Raw genomic sequence first — 10,203 nt, forward strand, 5'->3', positions numbered from 1 at the left:
AATGGGACAGTGTATGGAACTAGCCCAATTGCAACCGAGTGAGACAAGAACTTCTTCGGGACTTGAGAAAGAGCACCCAAGTGGAAACTTGTTACTTGTTTGGTAGTAACGTGAACTATTGAATATTGTTTAGGCTGTGTTTGATTGGGAGTAAATAGAAATAAAAGTAAAATAATTTTAAAAAAGAGAAATATAAAATAAATAAAATGATATATTATATTTTTTTACGTAAAATAATTGAGAAATTGCGTAGAAATAATATTATAAAATTATTTGGTATATATATTAGATAAAAAAGGAGAGAATTAAATATAAATAAATAATTTTTTTTGCCTAGAAAATCATTTTTTTCCTAAAAAATGTCTTTCACCGTGTAAGATGATTTTTGTGAAGATAGAATTTACCATGCGGGGCCCACAACTTGTAAAATTAACTCTTTTCTATATCATCCGTACCAATCAATCCACTACTAATAATATTATTCCGTCTGCGGCGTATAGTTTCCAACGACAGAAACAAACACAGCCTTAAGGAGGCTTAAAGGGCAACTCCACCAAGTGTTAAGTTTGCACGCCTCTTCTTCATCTCTGCTTTCAGTATGTTGCTTATGGCACTTGCTTGCAAGTAGTTTTGTCCCTTGAAGAAACTCTACTAGCTAGAGGTGAATACAAGAACCTTTTTGTAGACACTTCACATCACACATTGCAGAATTTTTGTCATTATGGATTCATCTCTGTCAATGTCATATTTTGATGCTCAAATGTGGTATTATTAGTAGTATACTTAGTATTTTGATTGACATTAACGAATTCTAGTATTAATATGGGTCTCGTGAACAACTGCTTAGAACATTAGTTAGCAGGTCAACAAATGAATTTCCTATTAATAATCAATCATTCAATATTAATGCTACTACACATGAGCTGGAATGCAACCAAACATTTCATGATGAATTTTTTTTAGAGGATTCATGATGAATTATTTGGCATAACCATGTTTTGCGTTTTTCATCTCTACAAAATTTAGCAAAACAAATGCACCGAACTTATTGAAATTAAACTAAAACAATTTATATTCATATGATAAATTATTGTTATAAGCATTTTCTAAATACTTATTATTATGAACTTTTTAGATAAATGCTCATTTTATCCATCAAAGGGTAAGATGATAATTAATTGATGCCTGAAAAGATAAAATAAAATAAAATATTATATTGATTCTTAAATATACTAACTTAATAATAAAATTATTTCAGAAATTTAATGATAAAATCATTCTATCCCATTTTTTTTTACAGATTCAAAAAATAAATTTAAATTTTTAATCTTTTAAAAAGTAATTTATTCTTATCTCACACTTTCAAAATAAAAATGAATATATTTATCTAAAAGTTATTACCATAGCCTTTTACACTCAATTGTTGGTAGACAACTCTTCATTTTACACGTGCTCCACGTCTACAGTTAAACCGGTTACAGATGGAATCAACTAAAATGCGAACAACCACCGTCGTGTGCAATTGCATTACCATATCATCAAATTCATGATACGTAAGGAAAAAACTTCGAGAGAGAAGTGTTAGTAAGAAATTCTCTGACATTCCTCTAAACACATTTTTACTAATTTATTAAAAATTAAAAAATAATTAAATATAAATGTTAGCTCACTAAATTTTATTATTTTTAATAAATAAATTTCAGCGTGAGATAATGCGTTATTAATATGGAATATTTATTGAGTTTATTGATTATTAATATTTAATTACTAATATAGAATTTTTCTATTTTAATTACATTTAAAAAAAAATAACAAAGTGAATATGACTTGCAGTAATGAATGACTTGGGGTTGATGGCATGTGTTGTTTGTGGTAAAGCAAACAGCACCAAGCATATTCAAGTCAGAAGCTGAAGCAACCGCAACCATGCGATTCTCCTCTGTTCTTCCTTCTCCGATACACATGGTCCACAACATCACACTCTTCCTCTCAAGCTCTTAGCTTTATCCGAAACCAACCCACCCCATCTTCCTCTTCTTCCTTCTCTTCCACCACCATGCCTCTTCTTCTCGCACGCACCCCACCATCCTCACTCTCTCCATTCCCTCTTCAAAACGCACGCGCGCCTCTAATCACTGCCTCTCAGAAGCGCTTCCCTCTTGCCGCAACTCGAATAGTTCTTTTCACTTCCCGGCGCAGCATTCTAGCATCCCCTCCTCCCAAGTGCGCCTCCATCAACGGAGTCTCTGTTCCGAACAATCCAGAAGCTTCCGGAGAAGAACAACAACAAATCTATAATGCTTCCGAGCTTCTCGAGCGGATTCGGAAATGGGTCGGGATTTTACCGTCGATTCTCCCCGGCGGACGGTGGTGGGAGTTCTCCGGCGACGTCGACGTTCAGGTGGTGGCGCAGCCGGTGACCGTGTGGCGCGCGCTCGGGAAAATGTGGGACCTTGTCGCGGGTGACAGATGGGTCATCTTCGCTGCATTCTCTGCTCTCATTGTTGCTGCAGTGCGTGCCCTTTTCTTTTTTTGCTGATCTTGTTTGTTCTCTTTTTGTGTTTTTCGAAGGTGTGGTCAAAGTTGTGAGCTTTTTTATTATGTGGGTTTCACTTTTCAGATTTCGGAGATTTCGATACCGCATCTCTTGACAGCATCAATCTTCTCAGCACAGAGTGCGGACCTTACTGTTTATCACCGGAATGTGCGGTTGTTGGTTCTGTTGTGCGTGGCTTCGGGAATATGCAGGTCAAAATCTTGTATGGTCTAATCTCTCTTCTACTTGCTGACACTCATGCGATTGTTTTTTTCTTCTTCTTTTGGTTCTTAATTGATGTTGCTGAAAGAACATTCCATGAAAACATTGAATTTGCTTTTTAATCCACACACACACACACACATATAGGATTGTCTTTCTATGTGTTTTGCTTTATTGAGATTGATCGTAAAGCTGATGCTTGACTTCTTGTACTGTGATTGGTTCCATACACTAAGATTGTGTGTTTTCACGTTTGTTTGTTAAGAAGCTAAACAAGTTATAGCTTGAGCTTCCGAACACGTGGCTTGTAATGTGATTTCTTATTTCTCAGCGGGTTTTCAAACATGCTATTGTTAAGTAGATAAAAGTTTAACTTTTTTTTTTTTTTGGGTATGATCAATGATGCTCTTAGTTCTGTTGCATTTGAAACTTTTTATGTTGCCGGTGGGGTGTGACCATTCTTAACAAGCATTTTCCTGTGCTTCAGTGGGATACGAGGTTGCTTTTTTGGCATTGCAAACATGATTCTGGTGAGTTTCTCTGTCTGATATTTGGGGATGGGGATTTCTATGGTTTGTGTAAAATACACCAGAGCGTAATGGAATAAGAGATATAGTTATCAAATTAAGACTTAGTACTTGAGCAATGGCCATTTGGCTGCCTCCCCCGGTCCCTGATGCTTTGACTTTGTGTTTTCTTCACCTCTTTGGTGTATACAACTTTTCAAACTTTGGAAATATGTGCAGGTTAAGAGAATGAGAGAAACACTATACTCTTCTCTTCTTCTGCAGGTTTGGCTGCACTTAATAACTCATCTCTCTTGCTGCATTCCTTTATTTCTTTTGTTTAATGTATGATTTAACTCATTCTGCAGTGCCCTTATTGTAGGATATATCGTTTTTTGACAATGAAACAGTAGGTGATTTGACAAGTAGGCTTGGGGCGGATTGCCAACAAGTGTCAAGGGTTATTGGAAATGATCTTAATTTGATAATGCGCAATGTTCTTCAGGTTGATTTAGTTATGATAGATGTAATGCTAGTAAAACTCATCTTACATGTTGGACACTTTAATTGGGTTTTCTCATCTTGTTAGGGGGGAGGTTCATTAATCTACTTGTTGATTTTATCTTGGCCACTTGGCTTATCAACATTGGTGGTATGCTCCATATTAGCAGCAGTTATGTTACGCTATGGAAGGTAAGCTCTTGGTTGGTTTTCTTCAAATTCATCCTTTAAGAACATTAGTTTGCATTGCTAGTGCATGCAATCGACTAGTTGAGGCAGCATGTCTGATGATGAAAATATCAACCAGAATGTTCATCAATGCCAATCATGTTGACTTGTTCTTAACTAATTCAATTAGTAGACTCTAAAAATTGTCATTTCTAGAAAATGTCACTCTGTAAAAGCTAAAGGAATCTCTGCCTTCTCCCCAAAACTGTCTTCTACTACAGTGTTATTGAGATATTTATATATTTGTAAAACAGAAATTTTGATGCTTGAGTTCGCTTATAGGATTCTACCTCATTCCTTGTTTGTCTTCTTTATCTCACTGGTATTGATTTGGTCATATATTTCTGCATAGGTACCAGAAAAAGGCCGCAAGGTTGATCCAAGAAGTCACTGCTTCTGCAAATGATGTAGAATAAGAGGCCTTATACTATAATTTGTTTTATATTTCCTAAATGCCATTGTGATAACAATTTTCTCATAGGTAGCCCAAGAGACATTCTCTCTGGTTAGAACTGTACGAGTTTATGGAACAGAAGAAGAAGAACATGGAAGGTGATAATGCTGTTACAATTATGTGTCATTTATTATTTTTCATTCCTGTTATTTTGCTGTCTTCACATGCATCTGGTCCATTTCTATCTACGCTCTACAGGTATAAGTGGTGGCTGGAGAAATTAGCTGACATAAGCTTGCGACAAAGTGCTGCATATGGAGTTTGGAATTTTAGCTTTAACATTCTTTATCATTCAACTCAGGTATAGCTAAGGGTTTCAAAAATCATGATATTTTATCTATTTTCATTAATCTCTTTCTTTCTTTTTTTCTCCTTTAAATCTATAACCTTACTCTTGGAAGAAATTTTGCTTGGATTTGTAATCAATAATTTTTTTTGAAGTTTAGTTAAACCTTTATTTTTGACTTGTGCTTTTATTGAAACATTAAATCTCATAGGTTATTGCTGTGCTATTTGGAGGAATGTCTATTCTAGCAGGTCATATCACAGCCGAGAAACTTACCAAGTTTATATTATACAGTGAATGGTTAATTTATTCTACCTGGTGGGTGGGAGACAATATATCCAATTTGATGCAATCAGTTGGGGCTAGTGAAAAAGTATTCCACTTAATGGATCTCTTACCGAGCAGCCAATTCATAGAAAGAGGCAAGCATTTTTCCACTCATATATTTCATATGAATAAACACCTTCTTTTGATTTTGTCAAGTCATCACCTATCTCAAGACTGCATGGTCCCTGCATGTTCAGTTCTTATTCTACCAGTAGATTGAGCATGGATATTTTCCCATGAATCATGTGGGATAAAATGTAATTTTCTTAAACTATGCATTTAATAAACTGTGTAGTTTACATATTTACTTGTAAGGAATAAGGCTGCTCACACTGATACCATCTATAATTGTTTTAAAACTTTTGGTACTTGCTATGATGGTTGACATTGGTGGTCACAAGTAATATAGGATATTTCTTTTAAGAAAAAAAACTTACTGACACCTGCAGTGAACAGATTGGGTTCTCAGATGAAGCTGACTCCTGCAGTCATGTCATGTGCAGCTCTCAATTTATTATTTTTGTGATAATAGTAATACTTATTAGCTAGTGCTAGGCATCCAGTATCTGTATCTATTCTCATTCCTCTACCTACAGTATTGTAACAATAAATAAATAAGAGAAAACAGAAACTCATGGGAAACATGATGAATTCCTGCATAACTTTTTGCTTCTGTTTTAATTTTACTATATTGAAGTTTGAGTGTAACTTTGTTGCAGGGGTAACATTGCAGAGGTTAACAGGGCGTATTGAGTTTCTAAATGTATCTTTTCACTATCCTTCAAGGCCAACGGTAGACCCCCATTTCTAACACCTTCAATTTGTCTTAGAGTTGAAGCTTGCATATTTTATACAGTTTTTGTTCCTCTGTTACTTCAGTGAAGGATGAATGCTGCTACAATAAGAATAAAAAAGTTCACTGCTGAGAGTTTAGGCACTCCCCTCCCCTAAAAAAAAAAAGTGGGGGCATACATTGTTTTATTTTTAGTAGTGTAAGTTGTGTGGGGAGATACACAGTGAAGTTGTATAGCGTCTTACATGCACTTTAGGAAAATGCATGTTCAATATAAAAATTAATGCTGATGGTTATTTACAATAAACTGAATTTTTTTACAATATAGTATCAGGATTCTTCCTCACTATATACACACCTTGTGCATGCATGTGTGTTCAATGCAATTTATCAAGATAGTATTGTGGATATTACTATCCTGATTTCTGCAGCTCTTCCCTCTTTGCATGACATTTTAACCAGTATATTCAATTTGATTGTGCATCTACATGGGGTTAAGATTACCATTGTTATTTGTCAGTTATACTGGCTTCATTAATGTCAGCTATTGTAACAGGTATCCGTAGTGCAACATGTGAACTTTGTTGTCTATCCTGGTGAGGTGGTTGCAATAGTAAGAAACTGCTTCTCATCTCTTAAATTCATACCTTCTCTGCACTATGATAAGAGATTAATCTGTTGTTTCCTTTGATTTGTGGCATAGGTTGGACTTAGTGGTAGTGGAAAAAGCACATTGGTGAATCTTTTGCTCCGTCTCTATGAGCCTACAAATGGTCAGGTAGAGTTAGTTTATCTCATTAAAATAGAGTGAACTTGTATGGCTGGTTTAAAAAATATTGAATTCACAAGAAAATATTATGAAAAAGAAAAGATGCTGATTTTTATATTATTATTGGAGGGGGGAAGGACTATTTTGTTTTTGTTACATCTATTCAAGTGGCTATAGGGAATTGTCTTTATATCTTAGTAAAATAGCCATCGTCTCTTCAATTAGATAATTAACATGACGTAATTGGATTGCCCTCTAGAGTTGGAACAAGAAGTTCAGAGAGAGCAAATGGTTTTTTGTTTCCCAACTTCTAAGAATATCGTGGGTTTTGAATCCAGGGGCTTAGATCTTAGATTCTAGATTTCTTACTAGTAATTTATCACTTTTCTCTATTACTTTCACCCAAAAATACTTCGGTAGATTATATTTTAATTTTATATTCAATAATATGAACATAATAAGATCAAGTCACCCTTTTTCCCAACTGCTGATATTGATTAGTGGTTTCTTTCCTGGAATTAGTTATGTAGTCCCTATTGCCAGTTATTCTGCCTGAGCAGATATTATGTTACTTGAATATTATCATGACCCAAAGTTTGTTGCAGATTTTGATAGATGATATCCCTCTTAAAGACTTGGACATCATGTGGTGGAGAGAGAGAGTTGGATTTGTGGGCCAGGTTCTTAACTCACCGTCATAGACAAAATTCAGTGAATATATATAGCTCTTCTCTTACCAAAAAAATGTTTGTACAGGAACCCAAACTCTTCCGAATGGATATTAGTTCAAACATAAGATATGGATGTACGCAAGATGTAAAGCAGGAGGATATTGAATGGGCTGCAAAGCAGGCCTATGCCCACAACTTTATCTCAGCACTTCCCAATGGTTATGAAACACTTGTTGATGATGATCTGTTAAGTGGAGGACAAAAGCAGCGAATTGCTATTGCTAGGGCCCTTCTTAGGGACCCAAAAATATTGATCCTTGATGAAGCCACTAGTGCACTAGATGCTGAAAGTGAGCATAATGTCAAGGTGTGCCTCTGAAACTACTAGAAGCCAGATGGCAATTAGACACGTTAAATATTAAAGTGTGAGAAAGATTGCAAAGATATTGATGCTTCAGTTTCCATAATATGTAGGGTGTTCTTCGATCTGTTAGAAGTGATTCTGCAACAAGAAGTGTCATAGTCATTGCACACAGGTGATAATTTGCTTGTCGATGTCAATTAACTGAATTAAGTGGTATTCCAACTATTAGTTTTGAAGTGTATGACCTGTCTTACAGGCTTTCTACCATACAAGCAGCTGACAGGATTGTGGTGATGGATGGTGGTCACATTATTGAGGTTGGTAAACTGTTGATTCATTTTGAATGCCCTAAAATATTCATTTCAATATTCATTTTTGAAACTTATCCTTAAAATTTTCAAATTTCCATCAGCCTTTTTTTTAACAGTGTAAAACTCAAATGAAAAGTTGGGTTTAGACTTTAGAAGGTTATACATGTCCTCTTTGTTGATGAATTTGACTCCGCAAACTCTTCTACTGGATCATGATGGATATGGCATAGGATAGGACCATGAAAACAGTAATTGTATGTAGCCATATTTTTATTTGGTTTAGGCTGAGCCTTGGTGCATCGGCAAGGTTGTTGCCTTGTGAGCTAGAGGTCACTGATTCAAATCCTGGAAACAGCTTTTCTTCTTACTGGAAAAAGACTGCATATATCTACCCTTCCTAGACCCCATTTGGTGGGAACCTCGTGCATTGGATCATCCTTTTTATTTTTATCTGTTTGTTCGATAATGTGCACATAAAACTCGCATCAAGTTTACGAGTAGAATAAGGCTTCTTTAACATCCCAAGCATTACTGAAACTGTTTGGATTTTATGTGTTTGAATGAGAAGCTATGCTTATCCTTTCTTTGCCCTAATCGGAAACATAATTTTCATTAACTTCTGTTCAAGCAGATGGGAAGTCACAGGGAACTTCTCTTAAAAGATGGTTTGTATGCACGGTTAACCAGAAAACAGGCTGATGCCATGGCATGATTTGTGTTTCCACATCAGATAATCTATTTTTGTTCTGGCTTTTTAAAGGCAGTACAGTGAGGCAGCAACTTTTTTTTCTTGTTGCTGACCAATGTATTTATAGCATTATACAAGAAAGTTGGTGAAGTTTTCAGTAGAAAAGGAAGCTGCAGAAGTTTTGGTTTAAAATGCATGGCGGCTTCAGAAAGATTTCACCCTACAGGTTCTAAGGCAGATGCAAAAGCATGCAACTAGGTAGTTTGGAGGTATTCATAGTCAATATGCTGATAAGCGTCAGATGTAATGTCATACTGCCAGTGACTGTATAGATTATTCATTTTATACCTTCAACTGTAACCTTTTGAAGACATTTTCTTTGAAGAATACCACCTGCCCATGTTTGATGGCACTTTACTCATGTTGAAGTCTATAAAATTGGAGTTTTCAAATAAGTGGGTAATTTTTAATGTTAAGAAAGAACTTACATGATGGAAAAAGGTTTATTTTTGGAACCAAATTAAGCTTATACAATCTACTGCACCCTGTCAATAAATATATAAAATACCTAAACGCATATTAATAAGTATAAATGTAATTTTCTGATCATTTTTGTAGGTTTAATACATAAAATGGAATATCCCTGGCTTCTGCAGGGTGAAACAGTAGATGTATAAATGGGGCTACGTCTTGCAATATATTTTGATTTTGATGTAAAAAGAACCGTAGTTTAACATTCCCACTAGACTTCTGTTTATCAATATCCTACTTCTCAGTGACACGTTCAACGGTAGATGGAACACAATTCAAATTATACTGTATGTAGTTGGTGAATAATTCAAATCACTTGTTCATGGAATTGTTTTATTGCAATGTTGGAGACTCAGGAATACAACAAAGTGCTTATTCATATCTACGACTTAAAGTTAATGGGATCTAGCTCAATTGATTTAACAAGATATGTGAATTATTGTAAATTCTTTGACAGTGTCTATGGCTGGAATTCATTTTTTTTTCTTTCTTTCTTCTGATAATGTAAAATAAATGGATAACATGGTCCATACAAGACTTTCCTGAATAATTGTATCTCTTTCACCTGTAACGTAGTGTCCATTTTATCTTCATTTATTTTGCATAAATGCAAGATTTAATCAAAAGGTAAATTTACTTTTCCTTTTTACTTCAATGAAATATTTCAGAGGGACCAACAAAACCTTCAGGCCTTTGAATTATGGCTTATTCTATGTTCTTTCTGATGGCGAAACAATTGCTACTGTGAAGAAAGTAACAAGGCAGGCAGAAATTTCTGGCTGATCTAAAGCAACAGAAATTCCTTGACTATATACGATGAGGCCAACCACTTGGTGACTACAGATGTGTTGAACAACCTGAAACAAACTTGGCATTATCTTTCCTTGGAGGATATTTATTTTCAAATGGTGCTTGTTTCGTTAGACCTATGTCATGAGAAAATATCAAAAGTAGTAAGTTCCTAATACAAGAATGTACACAAGGCACTAGTGATGGAGTTAATATCGAACATGTAA

The 10,203-nt window shown here is 35.1% G+C and overlaps 1 protein-coding gene across 2 annotated transcripts; it reads left to right on the forward strand.

Annotated features, from left to right (window-relative positions):
* The first annotated feature begins 1,833 nt into the window (after nucleotides 1–1,833).
* On the forward strand, nucleotides 1,834–9,077 carry LOC114380771 (ABC transporter B family member 26, chloroplastic-like). 2 transcript variants are annotated; one of them, XM_028339825.1, is made up of 18 exons: nucleotides 1,834–2,512; nucleotides 2,621–2,759; nucleotides 3,246–3,288; nucleotides 3,505–3,549; nucleotides 3,647–3,769; nucleotides 3,854–3,957; nucleotides 4,346–4,400; nucleotides 4,475–4,545; nucleotides 4,646–4,748; nucleotides 4,945–5,155; nucleotides 5,780–5,853; nucleotides 6,410–6,466; nucleotides 6,557–6,631; nucleotides 7,228–7,302; nucleotides 7,379–7,660; nucleotides 7,768–7,829; nucleotides 7,914–7,974; nucleotides 8,600–9,077. In XM_028339825.1, the coding sequence occupies exons 1-18, from the start codon at nucleotides 2,470–2,472 to the stop codon at nucleotides 8,678–8,680; spliced, it is 1,704 nt and encodes a 567-aa protein (XP_028195626.1). In that variant the 5' UTR covers nucleotides 1,834–2,469; the 3' UTR covers nucleotides 8,681–9,077. The 2 variants fall into 2 exon arrangements, with proteins under 2 accessions (XP_028195626.1, XP_028195617.1); XM_028339816.1 differs by having other exon boundaries at nucleotides 2,621–2,748.
* The last annotated feature ends 1,126 nt before the right edge of the window (nucleotides 9,078–10,203 follow it).

Source organism: Glycine soja, chromosome 2 (genome assembly GCF_004193775.1).
Source record: "Glycine soja cultivar W05 chromosome 2, ASM419377v2, whole genome shotgun sequence".
Taxonomy (NCBI): Eukaryota; Viridiplantae; Streptophyta; class Magnoliopsida; order Fabales; family Fabaceae; genus Glycine; species Glycine soja.